General features: G+C 47.2%; 4 protein-coding genes across 4 annotated transcripts in view; all 4 read right to left on the bottom strand.

Annotated features, from left to right (window-relative positions):
* Window positions 1-225: 225 nt before the first annotated feature.
* Window positions 226-1,492, bottom strand: LOC127615149 (ankyrin repeat domain-containing protein 66). Its single transcript, XM_052086721.1, has 3 exons — window positions 1,455-1,492; window positions 771-1,052; window positions 226-434 (listed from the first exon to the last, which is right to left on the bottom strand). The coding sequence occupies exons 1-3, from the start codon at window positions 1,490-1,492 to the stop codon at window positions 302-304; spliced, it is 453 nt and encodes a 150-aa protein (XP_051942681.1). The 3' UTR covers window positions 226-301.
* On the bottom strand, window positions 1,478-7,577 carry LOC127614939 (tudor domain-containing 6-like). Its single transcript, XM_052086392.1, has 2 exons — window positions 7,066-7,577; window positions 1,478-5,969 (listed from the first exon to the last, which is right to left on the bottom strand). Exon 2 carries the CDS (start codon window positions 5,949-5,951, stop codon window positions 1,761-1,763), a length of 4,191 nt encoding a protein of 1,396 aa, XP_051942352.1. The 5' UTR covers window positions 5,952-5,969; window positions 7,066-7,577; the 3' UTR covers window positions 1,478-1,760.
* A 138-nt stretch (window positions 7,578-7,715) lies between these two features.
* vsnl1b (visinin-like 1b) lies at window positions 7,716-17,123 on the bottom strand. Its single transcript, XM_052086447.1, has 4 exons — window positions 16,795-17,123; window positions 12,659-12,831; window positions 12,317-12,532; window positions 7,716-10,962 (listed from the first exon to the last, which is right to left on the bottom strand). Exons 2-4 carry the CDS (start codon window positions 12,818-12,820, stop codon window positions 10,765-10,767), a joined length of 576 nt encoding a protein of 191 aa, XP_051942407.1. The 5' UTR covers window positions 12,821-12,831; window positions 16,795-17,123; the 3' UTR covers window positions 7,716-10,764.
* LOC127614944 (SAM and SH3 domain-containing protein 1-like) overlaps window positions 13,573-17,183 on the bottom strand; it is a 68,551-nt gene continuing 64,940 nt past the window's right edge. Inside the window, exon 17 of the mRNA XM_052086414.1 lies at window positions 13,573-13,675. The gene's annotated coding sequence lies outside the window, so the exon portion shown is untranslated. The remainder of the gene's footprint in view (window positions 13,676-17,183) is intronic.

The following is a 17,183-nucleotide window of genomic DNA, read 5'->3' on the forward strand; positions in this document are numbered from 1 at the left end:
GTTTTAACATGTTCTTGAAGTTTTTTCAGTGTTTAATTTTCTTACCAAAATGTAAATACAATTACAAAGTATCACTTTTGACGTTTAATTAAAATAACAACCAATAAGCAGAAAGACCCTCTGAGATTATTTTAGGAATGTTTATTTCAAAGTGTGCCTTGAGGCTTAATGCGAACTTGTTCAGTCAACTTTCGGTTTAACTCGTCATGTGTACATGAATAACCATTAATGGCGACTAACAGGCTTCATTTATACATGTTTTGCAACAATGAAAGGGGTGCATTTAAAACTCTGGGAAATACTATTTGATCACAAATCTTATTTTTCCTTCACGTTGGTCTTTGCATTGTTCTTCCCACTCTTCATCAGTGTCATCCACAGACAGGCCTTTTTCAGCCACTATTTTGCGGTATGCCTCCCCCTCTGCCTCTGCCCTGCAACAACAATAGAATGTAAAAATGAGACAAAATATGAATTCGAGGAGGGGGGGGGGGACTATTTATTTGAGATGTAACGAGGTATTTAACAAAGTAATCGTTTTGCAAGGACGCTATATACCACTCTACACTTCCTTGTTAAGAGTAGACATGCACCCGATTGGCCGCATCACACGTGTGACATCACAAGAACTACGCTGATGATTGGTTGACATATACCAACTGTCATCGAGTCCATCAAACAAAACCAAATGTGGAATCCAGGCAATACAAAAACCCAACGACATGAACGAGACCAGTAGGAATGGATTTCGTTCTGTCAAAAAGTCTTACTTTCTGAGGAATGTGACACACTCACGGTGTCCATAGATTTGGGCGATCCGCGCCGGTCTGTCGCCGCCAGAATCCTCCTTGTCCAGGGGGGCGTGGAAGGAGTGCAGCAGCCTCAGGACCGCCAGAGAACCAGTCTCGGCGGCAAAGTGTGCCGCGGTCCTGCCCAGTTTCGTCCTCAGGCACGGCCGGGCTCCGTGCTCGATGAGAAGTCTCGCCGTTTCTACGTCTCCTACTCGAGAGGAAAAGTTGTACAATGCTGCACTATGACGGAAGGACCATAAACTTCAGCAAAGAAAGACTTCAAGCACTGAATATAAGCACACCTGAGACTTTACAGCTATAGTTAAGTCCACATAAACGATGGGGTCAGTACCTGCTATTTTTTTTTTTAACCAACAATTTGGATCATTAAATGATTGGAAATCAAAACCACGATAAAGCAGTACCACACGAGAGGGTTGTATTTACAAATCTTTTTAAAACGGACTCAATTAGCGGTTCTATCATTATTTTCCAAAGTAAAATCAAATGTCTTCAAATGTCTTATTCTGATCATAGTCGGAGAGTATTTACTGTTGCAAGGGTGAAATAAAAGGATTTTGCAAATGTTAAGCACGAAAACGACTGGCCCCAAACGATGACTCGCTTATTAAAATACTGACAATTGACTTGATAGCAGATTACCCGTCGATGAATTTTGACACCTCTAGTTTGCAAAACATGCCCTTTATTGACATAAATGACTAACGACAACATGACCATATATACTCGCAGCAAGTAGCGACCCGTTGGTTGTGTTACGACGACCAAATCGTTGCCGCGGTCGGCAATCACGTGGACTCTGCAGTTCTCCGCATACAACTTGACGATCGACACCACCGGCGTCCCGCAGGGTAGAAAGCATCCCAGATTTATTTTGGAGAGATTTCGTCTTGCTGTACATATTTGCATTTACGACCAACTGGCTTCCCTCGTAGGGAATGGAAGATGTTATTGAGTGGTTGGTTTCCAGTATTTCTGCATCGCTGCATTGACAGACACTCCCTCGATTTCAATCTCCACCACATGTTGAGGAAGCATCATGTCCGAATGCTCTGCTATATGGGACACCGCCACGCGGAGAGGTTTATCCACCAGAAGATCGTAGAAGTGGTCATAAACTTCATTCTCCCAGGTACCCTTCGTCTGATCAAACCCGCTCAAAGAGCACAAAAAGGCCTGAGGCGTCCACTCCTGCAAAATCGCAGGGAGACGTCTCACATCTTTCACGTCCACGTCGGATTCGTTGCCATAGTCGATAAACACAACACGGACTTGATCTTCCTCTCTGCTCAAGACCAGCGCTCGATACCACCGGTTGTCGGCAGAAAAGAGTGCCAGGCAAGGGCCGCCGGGTCCAAAGGTGCTCGCGGACGAAGGATCCTGCGCCGCTTGTCCCGCTTCCTGCGCCAGTCGCGCCAGATTGCCGAGGACCTCCGTGTTGGCAAACTGACACCAAAAAAAATGGGGTTCCACAATACAAGAAGCGTAGACCTCCATTTTGTTCGACGGGATGTTTGGCCTCTCGTATGAGAACGCTTTTGCATCTTCCTCAAGATGGCTTGTGCTTGGGTAAGACGGTTGAGGGGGACTGCCCGCTGTTGGCAACTTTTCAACCTCGGTCTCTGCGGAAATGGGTTTCCAGTATCTTTGCATGGCCTCGTTCAAATCCTGACCTGCACACTGGATTTTTACAGAGTGTTCTCGAAGGCCAGTCTCCGAATGTTCTTGCGCACCGAGCACGGTCACAGAGAGGAGCTTATCCACCAGGAGATGGTAGAAGTCGTCGTAAACCCGATCGTCCCAGGACCCCTTTGACTCATCAAATCCATCCAAAGAACACAAAAAGGCCTGAGGAGCATGTTCCATCAGAGAGCTGGGGAGGTATCTCACGTCTTGAACGTCCACCTGAGCTTCATTCCCATAGTCCACAAAGAGGACGCAGACCGCGCCGGCGGTCCGCCGAAGAACTTGCGCGCGATGCCACTGGGAGTCATCGGAAAAGAGGGCGAGGCACGGACTGCCGGGATCCAAATACTTGGGGACCTCTACGTCCTTTAGAGTCTCACCTATGCTCCGGGTGAGTCTAGAAACCGCGTCCAGGTTTTCGGCGCGGGCGAACTGACACCAGAAGTAACTGGGTCCCACGATGCAGGAGGCGTACATCTCTTGGGGCGTGCGGTGACGTATGCTCGGGGGGTGGTAGGCGGAGCTCTTTTCGGGCAGCGGCGGCAGCGCCACGGTATCGTCGGGATGGATGTCTTTCGGGATCTCTGTCGAAACCTCAGCAGCGGCATTCAAACGTGCGCTTTCCTCGCCGAGCACCGTTTCTTCACAATCCTGTCCAAGTTCAGGAGACTCGTGCGGAGACGTTTCCAACGGTCGCTCATCCGAAGCACAAGTTCCCTTGCCGTCGGGATCGTTATTTTGTTCTCGTAGTTTCGATATACAAGCGAGTTCTTCAGGTAACGCGTCCTCATGCGTTGGGTCGAGCCGTTCTGAGGCAACCTCCCGGTTGGCCGGTAGATCTTGACCGGTGGTCTTGACTCGTTTGGCGTCCGCCACCTTTTCTCTGACGATTCCGTTGATATTCATCGGCCCTTCAAATAATTCCACCAGTAGCTTCCCACCATCGCCTTTGGCCACCACAGAAACGGTTCCAGCGGCGCCAGTGGCGTGATTTGCGAACCACCGGTTGACCTCTTGCGGTACGTCCGCCGGAACACCGTAAAGTCCGAGGTGAACGGCGAGTACGGGGACGGACTTTGCCACGCTGGCGCCGGCGGGCAAAGGTTGAACGTCTGAAGCTTTCACCGTCTGGGTGTTGCCATAGTCCACGAAGACCACCTTGAGATCCGGTGACGTCTGCGCCACTTTTCCTCGGTGCCATTCGCCGTCATCATCCCGCGTAAGGCAAAGGCCGCCGCATCCGACGAGATCGGCCGAACGCCGCGACTTGCCGACTATCTCCTGAACGTCCGCCTTCACTTTGTCAAGCAAATGAGAATTTCTGTTCAGCTGGCAGAAGAAACGATGCACCGTCTCTGACGAGGTGATCCGCACCTTCTCCATTGTCCCCGGCTCCATATCGAACGTGGAATATTCATACGCGTCCGTGGGGACGAGAGATGACAAACCGCAAGCGCTTTGGGATGGCGTTTCAATGTCTACCATCATAACCGGCTGGCCGTCTTCGTCACAAGTCGTGCCTTTTACCGTGCATTTGAATCCGGTCTGTTGAGAACCGCCTGCCGCTAGAAACCTTTGAAACTCGTCTGATGCAGAATCGATCCATGAAGAATTTGCTTTTCGGTTGACGAGGCAACACCGAAAGGCCTGCGGTTCCAGCTGCAGAAACTCCGGGTCGATGGGGCGCACGTCTCCGAGGGGCACGGTTCGTGTACCGCCGTAATCCAAAAACTGCACCTCCACTTCAGGGGACTGATGACTACTAATGATTCTTGCCCTGCGCCACAAACCGTCTTCCGGGTTACGAGCGACGCAGGCGGACTTCATGGGCAGAGGCCGGGCGGAGGCGTAGCGGTTTTGCAGATCTCCCATCAACCGTCGCAGAGTCTCGCTGTTTTTAGTGCTTTGACACCAGAACTTCTGAGGACCTTCGACGCAGGACACAGTCACCTCCAGAGTACTTCCAACAGACAACACATGTTCACGAGGACAAATTTCAGAAATATCTTGGTCATCAATGGTGTTCCCGTCACCGGGAACAGAAGGGAGAGTGTCTACGGGGTCAGTATCTGGTCTATAATCTGTACTCGATGAAGCTTCTTTCAGTGCCGTCTCGATATTTAAGTTCACGAGGTTCTGAAGGTGTGGCTCCTGCGACAAGGCTTCCATCTGGAATTCTGGCTGCTGTCCTTCAACCCGAGTAGGCGGGACACCTTCCACTTCCTCCTTCAAACTTTTATTTATGCATGATGCGACATTTCCAGCGTAGAGAGTGACGCTATAAGTCTCTTGGAAATGCTTCTCCAGCTTGGCCACAAATGTCTTGTTCAACAGTACCGATTTCAGATATTCATTCTGCTTTGCCGTCCATCCGCTGCCGTTCAGCCCATGTAGGGAGAAGTGATACGTGACCACGGGCATCTTCAGGAATTCCCTCCCCACGTGTCGGATGCATCCCACCGGAACGAGCTCGGTTTTCCCAACGTCGACGTGCGTAACTTCCGCAAGTTCGTCGTCGGTTCCGATGCTTCGCTTGAGCAGCGAGCGATACCACGTGCCGTTATTCCCTCTGGCAGCGCACGGTTCTCCGCAGGTTTGCGGTCGTTGCCCTCTGAGATCCGAGGACTTCTCGTAGAACCGTTGGATCTCTTCTGACAGTGTTTCCAACGCTTTGGAGTAAATCTGCAGATTGCAAAATATGTTCTGGGGATCGGCGACTTCTGTTACGTTAACCGTCTCGTAGATGCCACAGAGCAGCTCGGGTTGGACGTAGCGGTCGTCGAGGCGGACATTAGCACTCTGATCTTTGGTCACCTCACAGAGAGTAATGGGTGCGTCATCTTCGGGTGGAGTCAGGCATTCAAGAATAACTCCTTTGAACTCATCTGCCGGGAGCTTCCTCATAGCACCGAGGGTGCACATACGCTTCGAGACGAAGGGTATGTCAAGGAGAACTGTCCTGGACGGCATCAGGACGTGCTGGACCACACCTTTCAGCGTCTTTTCAGGCAAGGACGACAAAAACTTGGAAGCTTCTTTGGACCAGTTCTCCTTGAGTGAAATGACGTTGGCAAGGATACAAAATTCTATTTCAGCAGGGAGGAAGAAGCTGTCAGACTGGCCCCACGCCAGAGCATCCCATGTGCTCACGCAAGGCTTTCCTTGGTCAATAAGGAAGACCACGCACGTGTCACTTTCTATGGACATGATGCGAGCCCTGTACCACACGCTGCTGCAGCAAACCAGACACAGATCCCCCGTTTTTCCTTCGGAGCCACAAAACTTCCTTTCTGGAAGCTGGATCCGCTTCTTCATCTGCTCGTAGGCATGCTTTCTGTTGACGTCAAAGTTGACCCACAGCTCCACGAGACCACATTTTGAGTTCGGGTTGACCTTCCTGATCTCGACGGTTACTTCAGATCCTGGTGTAGGGAGCCCGGGAATGGAACACATTGTGGGGTTCAAATGGACCTGGGAAGCAATGCAACGTTAGATCACATCAAAATGTAATTGTATTGTTAGGCTGAATGGATTTACACTGCAGGTGTAGGAAACAAATAAACAATGTCCATTCTAATATTGATTTTGCGTTTTTTCTAAACAAAAAAAAAGGAGCGATTCTAATACCATCAACCGGATCGGTAAGCAATATCATTAAGAATACTGGTATTTTTAAAATCTTAACAATACTCGTCCTTAATCAAGAATTGATGAAATGATAGCTAAATTGCGTATCCCAATGAGTGTCCATGTGATACAAAACCCTCTCATGATACGCAGGCCTGGTCCACAATTTTAAAAATTCCTGTATGCAATACAAACAAACATGTTGCTATGTGGACAATGTGATCAAACTGCTTTTTTGTCTCTGTTGTTTTTCAACCCAGCACAATACAGTACTTAAAAAAAACAACTTTCCAATACAGTATGTACAGTAAGTTTTGTTAAGTTGTTTCAAATTTTTAGAACAGTGGCGTAGAATACGATGGTATTTAAACAACAGCCTTTTTAAATATTTAAATGAAAACTTTAAGCAACATATGTGCACTAGATTTTAAATTAACCAATAAAATTACATTTTTCAATATACAAGTACAATTAAGATACAACCCGAGCATGTTAAAATGCCTTATAGTAATAAATTATATATCTTCAATATCAACATCATTATTATTACTGGCCTATACAATATTTTGAGAAGAAAATACAAGACGCAATTGAACCTTAAATATGAATTTTTACCCCCCTGCCCCTCCCCCAAAACAAATCTATAACGGTTTTCAAAAATCGGAGCATGTGAATGCCATGCATTCCTCATTTAAGAAACCTTTCTGCAGACACCGAGCATCAACCATGTTTACTATTATATATCGTCCATTTTAAGTTGTTATTCTACGATCCTCTTCCGTATTATTCAGCCCTTATAGACTCGTTTAAATGACTGAAAGAAGAGCGAACATGAGAATAGTTCCCCTGAGCAAACAGTTGCTACTCCTAGTGCAAGCTAACTCTAACTCCAGTTTTTCTCAGTAACTGACAGTTGTAAAACACAAGTAACTGTACTCACATTGCTTTCTGGGCCTTTTGTTTTTTGTTGCTTCGAAACGGACGTTGTTAATAATCAGGAAAAATAAACGGAATTTGAGTGTTCAAAACGTTGTCGTTTGTCTCCGAGAGTGTATTTGAAATTACGCATCGAGTAAGCGTGCACGTAGTAGGCGGAGACGTACGCGAACACAGGTGAAAGGCGAGCCAATCACATTCAAGTCCCGCAGCTGATTGACACTAAACGCGGAAGCTTCCAAATTGATAGTCTTAGTGACGTCATGTTGCTCTTTCGTCAGGAGGGTGGCATTTATTGTTTTGCTTTATTTTGAAAAAAAGGGGGTCATATTTCCTTTTCAAATACGTGTATTTGTATTTTTGATGTGATGAATATTTGTTTATAGTGTTAAAATATTGAAAAAAAAGCTTAAAGAAGTTCTTTTAACTGTGTGTGCGTGTGTGTGTGTGTGTGTGTGAATGTTTTTCTCGATAAAAAGTCATACTGTATTGTATTGTGAGAAAAAGTTGTGAACCTGTAGGTGGGGGTGGGGGGTGGGTATTTATTTTTCCATGAAAAAAAGCAGTGTATTCAGCTAAAATTCACCTTTGTTCTATCCACCTAACCCGTCAGTCAGTAGCACGGCCATCGGTGCGTTCTGAAAAAAGCCCGTCTGTGGTTTATTGATTTTAATCACAACAGAACTCAAGTATTTCTTGTTTGTTTAAGGGGTGCAACACATGCCACATGTATAAAAAGAATACAGTAACTTGTATCACGAGTTTTCATATCTGATAGAAACATTTAGCCTACTGGACATTGAAGATCTCCGTGTGGTGTCGGGCCAGACTGAATTGTGTACAGACAGTACAATAATAATAGGAATCATCCTCATAATAGTCGAGGTTATGATGGCCGTGTCTGCCATTCGACATGTGGACAAAGCAGACACTCAGTCCACGCTTGCATAGCCTGGAAAACAGGGAAGCCAAATGTGCTGGAAAGACTCATTCAAAAGGCAAAACAAAACTTTACACTTGAAAACAATTTCAATGCTGGAATGCAAGCGTGTACAGTAAACTTGTTGGGTTTTTTTTTCCCTTTTCTTTATTTTATTTTATTTTTGCTGCTGCTGCTTTGGAATATGAGCCCCTCTAATGAGGAAACTCAGCATGCAGATCATTTGATTATTATAGCAGTGCACTTTGTAAACATGTGGATGTGTACTGTGTAAACAAATCAAACAGGCAGCCAATTGTGTGCCACGAGTGTGTGTGGGGGGGGGGGCGTGGGTGCAATCGGCAAAGGAGTATAAATTAGGGCCACACTGAAAAGAAAATTGCATTATACAAAGAGAATAAAGTAATATTTTCTAAAAGCATAAGACAGTATGACGTCTTTCTACTGGTTCAAGAAAGAGGCCATAAAAAAAGGAATAAAGACCTCTTTTTCAAGAAAAAGTCCAATTTTTTTTGAAAGAAAGAAATAATCTTATTTATTTATTTCAAGCAGGGGGGGAGATCCCTTTTTCAAGGGAAAAGAGAAAAATAATATTTTTCAAGGGGGAAAAAAAGAATACATTTTGAGAAAAATAGTCATTTGATGAAAAACAGACAGTATTTTATTATTTAAGAAAAAATATGCAATCCTATGAGAATAGTCACTGTTTTTTTTCTCAGGAAAACAGACATCTTTTTTTAAGAAAAGTCACGGTCCTCTCTTGTACTTTTTCAAGAAAAAAATTGTATTTATATGAGAATTAAATCAGATTGCATTCAAGAAGATATTCATATTTTTGAGGGAAAAAGTCTTATAGATGACAATAAAGTCCAATTTTATTCAAGAAAAAGCTTGCCATTTTCAGAGACAAAACAAATCATGTTTTGAAAAAAAAAAACAATAGTATAAGTATATAAGTGGTGTTATAATGGCAAGATTATGACTTTTTCTTGACTAAGTACAGTTGTCTTTATTCTTGTCGTATAATCACTTTTCTTACATGTGGCCCCAAACCTCCTCGCAGCAATCAAATGTAAAATGAATTAAGAAATACTATTATTATAATAATAATAATTGTGTGAATGAATGCGGAGTGAAGCATGCTTCCACCTCAGGTGAGCTTACACTGTACATCCCATGCAACAATACGAAATGAATCCCAAGAGGGTTTCCTCTTTTAGAACCACAGAAGAAAAAATAAATAAAAAGGTAGTAGATTATATCTATATACTGTATATCTTATATATTTCTTCTTTTGTTGACACGGAATATATGCATGCAATTACTTTTTTTTTTCTGTCGTGCGTGAACATCTCTCTATAATCCAAAAGCTCTACAAGCCTGGCTGGCAGAGACACTTATGGTTACAATTATTGTAGGAGTTATTGTTTTTATTGACGATTACTCGACGCGGTACGGGAGTTGCAGCGGTGAACAACTTGCAAGGGAAGGCTGGCTGATAAAAAAAAAAAAAACGAGTCCCAAAGAAAGTGTTCCGCTCATGGAAGAAGTCGGCGCGGAGTCACGTGTGAGCCGCCATCTTGGTAGAGGGGGAAACTCAATGGGCTGGGTAGCGTGCCCTGGGGTTTGATGGAAATTCAGCCCCCGAAGCCAGTTTCGCGGAGCAACATGAAATTCGGTGGGCGTGTCGATCATGAGTTGAGCCACAAAAAAGTCTCAAAAACCCATGCCCAAAAAGACACGGGATGTTGAGTATTTTGGTTTGAAGACACTATTTTAAGGTAATTTCTGAGACCTGATGAACAGATTTTTCGGAGTTGCGTGCGGACTGGCAAAGTTGGATGAAAACTGGAACAAAACTCTAAAACTGGAAGTCCGCTTGTGCGAATGCCTCACCCCCTGAAGACTACTTGGCCAACATAAAATTTGGTTAAGCTTGTCTTTCATGAGTAGACACACACCAAAAACAAAAGTCTTCCGAAGCCATGCTCAAACATAGACAGGAAGTCCACCATTTTGCTATGACGCGGACATTTTAGAGTCAATCACGCCATTTCCAGGACTCCCACAAACACAAACGTCAATTCTCGGATTCATCCTCAAAATTTTGGCAAATGGCTACCAAATTACAACAAGCAACAATATGCTAGACGGACGCGGACGTGATGCTAAATTGACGAGAATTCTAAAGTACTCCTCAATGCTGGCGGGCAAAGTTGCCTGGGTTGCCCTAAATCACCAAAGTCTAAACCAGAATCAAACACTCGAAGCGTCTTCACGTCAGCAACGGTTTTCCCCAATAGCAACAGGGCTGCCACTCGTCGGACGCGTCGCAAAGTCGCCGACGGTTCGACTTCATCCGTACACCAGCGCGTGTGTGTTTGTGTGTGTGTGGAGGGTTTACGGTGCACAACAACATGTTTGGAAATAGAAAGGTAGCATTATCTTATCGCTAGATTCAAAATGATTCCGCATATTTGACATTAGTTCTCATGCATACGACCACAAGAAGCGAGTCCATTGAAAAAGAGTCCAAGCTTTTGTTTTTTTTTTGTTTTTTTCTTTCTTAACCCCCCCCGTGGAATTAGACATTTAAACAACTGTCCAGGGCATGTACTTTTGTATACTTTTGTGTACGTGTGTGTGCATGTGTGTGTGTGTGTGTTCAAGCAGGGTGACGAGGAGGGGGGCTCGGGGAGTGAGCAGTGGTGACGTTGAGAGGGGTTGGTGGGGGCGGGGCGAATGGGCGAGGGGCGGGGCTCTTCACTTCTGCATGTCACACTGCAACAGCAGCACGATGGACGGGTCGCTCTTGGCCGCCTCCTTGAACTCGTCCAGCGAGATCTGGTCATCGTTGTTCTTATCCATTTTGCTGAAGATCTTGTCCACCCGCTGCGCCGGTGTCAGGCCGTCCTCGTTCATCTTCATCATGATCACCGTGCCCACCATTTTGTAGATGGCCTGCGAGGGGGTCGGGAGGAGGGGGGGGAGGGGCGAGGCAATGGGGTGAGCTTCACTTTGTTCCATCGGCCGACACGGTTTCATGTATCCCGCCTGCTGCAACTGCCGAAAGTTTTTCGAAAAGCTCCAGCGAAAAATGCGGATGACGCTCGGGAACACGCTTGAAATGGACAACCATCAAGGCCAGGGGTGGGCAATTATTATTTTTTGCATAGGGCCACATGAGAACCAGAAAATATTATGGAGGGCAGGATCTAAAGGGTGAACTATTCATTCATTCATTCATCTTCCGTACCGCTTGATCCTCACTAGGGTCGCGGGGGGTGCTGGAGCCTATCCCAGCTGTCTCCGGGCAGTCGGCGGGGGACACCCTGAATCGGTTGCCAGCCAATCGCAGGGCACACATAGACGAACAACCATCCACGCTCACACTCACACCTCGGGACAATTTAGAGTGTTCAATCAGCCTGCCATGCATATTTTTGGAATGTGGGAGGAAACCGGAGCACCCGGAGAAAACCCACGCAGGCCCGGGGAGAACATGCAAACTCCACACAGGGAGGCCGGAGCTGGAATCGAACCCGGTACCTCTGCACTGTGAAGCCCACGTGCTAACCACTGGACTACCGGGCCGAAGGGTGAACTAAATTCGACATAATATGAATTGGATTTCTTTCTTTAATAAGCAGTATTTGGCATTTTTTGGCACGTTTTTCACACTTTAAGAGTACATTATTCCGTCGCATCGAACGGGATTTGCTCGACTTGGCGCGACTGCGGGCTTCCGTATGGTCTCCCCCTTCGTCCCAATGCTCTGCAACTTCAAGTAACTGTGCCACCTGGCGTTGAAATGCCCGTCATTACAAGTCCAAATGAAATGAATGCAGTCGAACGTTAATTGCGTACCAACCTTCGGCGGGCCGAATTAAAAAGACCAACGGGCCGGATTTGGCCCGCAGGCCGTAGTTTGCCTACCTCTGCTCAAGGCGATACCATCGACTCCCCTGTCCTCGCGTCGAGACGGCAGTGCTGTAATTCCGTAACTCAATATGACTGCAGCGCTGCCGTCAGCCACCCACCCAGCGCTCGGCCCCCCCCCCCCCCCCCGCCCGCCCGCCTCTGAGGTGCAGGTGTGCAGCATCGTGACAGTTACAGTCTGTCTGAGAATCCCCCACCTCATCGCACCCCACACTAATTTTTTCCTCGCGCTACAGACATCATGTTAGCTCATTTAGCGTTGTTATTGATTGATTTATTGATTGATTTTTTATCGATTTTCTAAGCAACGCACACTTGCGGACACAAAAGCGGGAACGGGAGAAAACGACCCAAAGAGAGAGAGCGCGCCACCGACCTCGATGATCTCCAGCATCTCCACCCTGGTGATCTTGCCGTCCCCATCCAGGTCGTACATGTTGAAGGCCCAGTTGAGCTTCTGCTCGAAGCTGCCGCGCGACGTGATGGACAAGGCGCAGATGAACTCTCGGAAGTCGATGGTGCCGTCGCCGTTCTTGTCGAAGGTGCGGAAGGCGTGCTGCGCAAATTTGGAAGCGTCGCCGTACGGGAAGAACTGCAAAGAGAAGACGAATGGGTGAGGATGAGTTTGGGGCCCAGGGACCCCTTTGAGGGCAGACATTTTTTTTCCCCCCAAATACCCGCTATCATAATCCTAATCCCAGTTGATCAATGGACTCACCTTGACGTAGAGTTGCTGGAACTCGTCCAGGTTGAGTCTTCCGGTGGGGCAGTCTTTAAGGAAGCCCTTGTACCACTGCTTCAGCTCGTGCTCATTGAACTCCGTGTTCTTCACCAGGTCCTCCATCACCTCAGGTGTCAGCTTGCTGTTCTGCTTTCCCATGGCTGCTGCAGCTGCAGACACAAGGAAAAAACATCCATTCGACCACGACGCGGTGACGGTGCGTTCAGGGCAACCTCGGACGAACCATTTTTTTAGGGTGTGGAGAATATGTCAAAAGGACCCAAAGATGGTGCTACGAGATTGTGATATCAGATGACAAAAAGCCTTCTTTTTTGATAGAGTTCCACCATAAATTGGTTATTAGTGTTGTATCCAAGGGCGGCCCGGTAGTCCAGTGGTTAGCACGTGGGCTTCACAGTGCAGAGGTACCGGGTTCGATTCCAGCTCCGGCCTCCCTGTGTGGAGTTTGCATGTTCTCCCCGGGCCTGCGTGGGTTTTCTCCGGGTGCTCCGGTTTCCTCCCACATTCCAAAAAACATGCGTGGCAGGCTGATTGTGGTTAGCACGTCGGCTTCACAGTGCAGAGGGGTACCGGGGTTCGATTCCAGCTCCGGCCTCCCTGTGTGGAGTTTGCATGTTCTCCCCGGGCCTGCGTGGGTTTTCTCCGGGTGCTCCGGTTTCCTCCCACATTCCAAAAACATGCGTGGCAGGCTGATTGTGGTTAGCACGTCGGCTTCACAGTGCAGAGGTACCGGGTTCGATTCCAGCTCCCGGCCTCCCTGTGTGGAGTTTGTATGTTCTGCGTGGGTTTTCTCCGGGTGCTCCGGTTTCCTCCCACATTCCAAAAACATGCGTGGCAGGCTGATTGGACGCTCTAAATTGTCCCTCGGTGTGAGTGTGAGTGCAAATGGTTGTTTGTTTCTGTGTGCCCTGCGATTGGCTGGCAACCGATTCAGGGTGTCCCCCGCCTACTGCCCGGAGACAGCTGGGATAGGCTCCAGCACCCCCCGCGACCCTAGTGAGGATCAAGCGGCTCGGAAGATGAATGAATGAATGAATGTTGTATCCAAAACGGATTTGAATCGAAAAAATTGGTTTTGATTGAAATGAAATTTGCCAGCTGAAAGTAACTAATAAAGTCAACCTGTAATCTTTGTTCATCGTTACTTGTAGAATCAAGTAATCAGTCAAGCAACTCCGATGGTTACTTTTAAAGAGAACCGTGGCGACATTGAAAATGACATCCCTTGTTGCCCGCGCAGACAACAAACGTTTAAGCGTAAGGTGACAGACTATTTCCATGACATGGTGAGGAATCGAGCAGCGTCCTGGTACGGATGCGCATCACAGGTTCCATTGTGTGTGTGTGTGTGTGTGTATGTAATGTTCAGGGTGGTGGGAGGGCGAAAATCACTGAATTGTGTCCCCCCCCCCCCCCCCCCCCCCCGGTGCTCATGTTTCTATTTCGGGCCTCAAGCTTGTTTGTGCCAGTCTGTGGCACTGACCTGGATCCTCCCTGCCACTTCATCAATGGATGAGAGTCAGCACAACAAACTGTGCGATGGAGATGCACGAGTAAAAAAAAAAAAAACATGGGTCGCTCTAAATGTCATATAGAGTGTCCACTGAGGCATTTTGTCAACATGACAGCATGTACACACACATTATTGAACCACGGAGTCATAATGCGTCAACCGAGAGCATCGAACTGGACTGGTTTTCGATGTGGATGAAACACGGGGCTGGTCTAGACGCGATTTCGAGTAGCCAGCGGAACAGTGCCCACATTAGAGTGCCGAGTTCAAACGTGATCGAGCCTGAATCCATCCTGTGCGGACATATGTCACCATATGTGGCAACTAGCAAACGCCTATCGTCCGTGCCACCATGGGCAGTGGCGTGCAAACAAATTAGAGGTGGGGGGGGGGGGGGGCCTGAGGGGGCAGCACCCCACCTCAATCGCCTTGTGGGGGTTAAAGAGAAGTCAAAAGCTCTTTCTGTCTACACTGGACAAGGCAAGAGGTAGCCCGCAAGGAGCTTGTGTAGCCGTGGGGCTGAAGTAAAAATAGCTCACGAGTGAGATGTGCCGAAATTTGTGCACATTTTTGTCTTGCTATTCTTTTTAATTGTATTTTATATATTTATATATATTATTTGGGCGGCCCGGTAGTCCAGTGGTTAGCACGTCGGCTTCACAGTGCAGAGGTACCGGGTTCGATTCCAGCTCCGGCCTCCCTGTGTGGAATTTGCATGTTCTCCCCGGGCCTGCGTGGGTTTTCTCCGGGTGCTCCGGTTTCCTCCCACATTCCAAAAACATGCATGGCAGGCTGATTGGACGCTCTAAAATTGTCCCTAGGTGTGAGTGTGAGCGCGGATGGTTGTTCGTTTCTGTGTGCCCTGCGATTGGCTGGCAACCGATTCAGGGTGCCCCCCGCCTACTGCCCGGAGACACCTGGGATAGGCTCCAGCACCCCCCGCGACCCTAGTGAGGATCAAGCGGCTTGGAAGATGAATGAATGAATGATATATTTATATAATTTATTTTTTTTATATTTACATTATTATTATTATTTTATTTTTATATTTTTATATTATAGTTATATATATTATATATTTATTTATTATAATTTTATATATATATATATATATATATATATATATTTTTTTTTTAAATTTTTTTTTTAACCGCACTTGCTTCTGTCAATTTGAAAATGACAACAACAAAATGGCTCAAAGGGTCAAATTTGACCAATTATGGTCCTTCAAAGATCAGCCTTTGGGAATTGAAAATCTTTTTTTCTGGGGGGGGGGGGGGGGGACGGACGGACGACAACAATATGTTTACAGTCGGCCCCCACTATTCGCATGCATTAGAGATCAGTCACCATGCCGTCCAGCCCACGAATAGCAAAAGGCCATTGATATGCACAGGGGGGTATTTAATAATTTAGAGATTTTTTTTAATTAATCAACTGAATAATAGTTTTTTTTTCTGCCAAAAAGCATTGGGCTAAAAAAAAACAAAAAAAAAAACAAATCCATGTGGTCGTACCCTCGTCACGAGTACAGCAAAAGACAAAAATGTGGAGAACAGCTCGCAAATGTGTTATTTCAGAAGCGCATATGGAACTGCTTGCATTTATCAATACCCAAGAAGCAGCTCTCATTTTCAAAAAAAAAAGTTTGGTTGGTCACGCCTGCACTCGACCGACCCTTTCATATCAACCAGCGAAACTTAGGGCAACCCACCCTGCGCCCCACAAGGGTCCACCATGCTCGGGTTCTCGCCCAAAGGCAACAACATTACGCCACTGAACATGATCCACGCAAATGACTAAATGCGCCAATTTCAGCATCTAGCAGCTTTTTTTTTCTTTTTCTTATAAACGGTCACATTGCACGTGTCCACCATACCCACGTCACCAAACATACAGTCCACTTCTCTGCAGCAATCACAGCAGGCCAGCCCCGATAGGGGAGGGGAGGGGGTGGGGTTGGGGGGTTGGGGAACTCCATGCAAATGTTTTCAAAATCAAAAAGATCAATCCGATATTTCAAACGTGCAGCAGCCGTAACACGGCAACTAATGAATGACCTTGAAGGTGCAAAAAAAACACTTTGCATGAGGATGCAGCAGCGAACGCCTCGCATCACGCAACTGTGCGGCTGTTTTGACGTTGAGGGGAAGGGGGAGGTGGTCGTGGGGAGTGGGGGCGAGGGGGAGGAGGGGGGTGGTCGTGGATGGTGGAAGGTGGTGATGATGATGTGCGCGTTTTATGCGCACACAGGCCCAGGAGAAGAGAATGCGAAAAATCTCGACGACGACGCTATTACGATCGAGCGGCGGCGCCTCCCCAGAGACGCTGCCGCATTCCGATAGAAACGACGCAGTGATAAAGGGAGGGGGCGCAGGGACGGTGTGTGTTGGGAAAGATGCGCCAATTTGTGAACCCTGAAAAAAAAATAAAAAAAAATAGAGCGCACATCATGCCGAGGCTGCAGGACGCAAAAAAAAATTAAACGAATAAATAATAAAATAATGACAATTGCGCAATTGAAGAAATTGCGCAGTGGAAGAATAAAAATCAACTCGACCGTCCAAAACGCAACGAAACAACCGGGCGGGCGGCTTACCTTATCGGACTGCTATTGTGTTCTTCTCCCCCCTGCAAAGTACACAGGAAAAACTCCCCTCCGGTGGCGACGAGGCTGAGGAGGAGAAGGAGGAGGTGAAGAGGAGGAGGTGGAGGAGGGGGGGGGCGAGGGCTGATTGAGGAGCTGTTGGTCGGAGGGAGGTGCGCAATGCACAAGGAACCGGTTGCCGGCGATGCTGCGATGATGTTCTCCTCGAGGTTGTTCCCGATGGAGAGGTGCAGCAGCAGCAGCAGCAGCAACAGCAGCACCAGCAGTGTCGTTTGTCGGACGGAGCGCAGGAGCCTGAACGCATCACAGCCTGACCCGCGCGTCGCGATCGTGCATCTCGACCTGCTGTGTGCACGCGTACGCACAAAAAAAAAAGGGGA

Source organism: Hippocampus zosterae, chromosome 14, assembly GCF_025434085.1.
Source record: "Hippocampus zosterae strain Florida chromosome 14, ASM2543408v3, whole genome shotgun sequence".
Taxonomy (NCBI): Eukaryota; Metazoa; Chordata; class Actinopteri; order Syngnathiformes; family Syngnathidae; genus Hippocampus; species Hippocampus zosterae.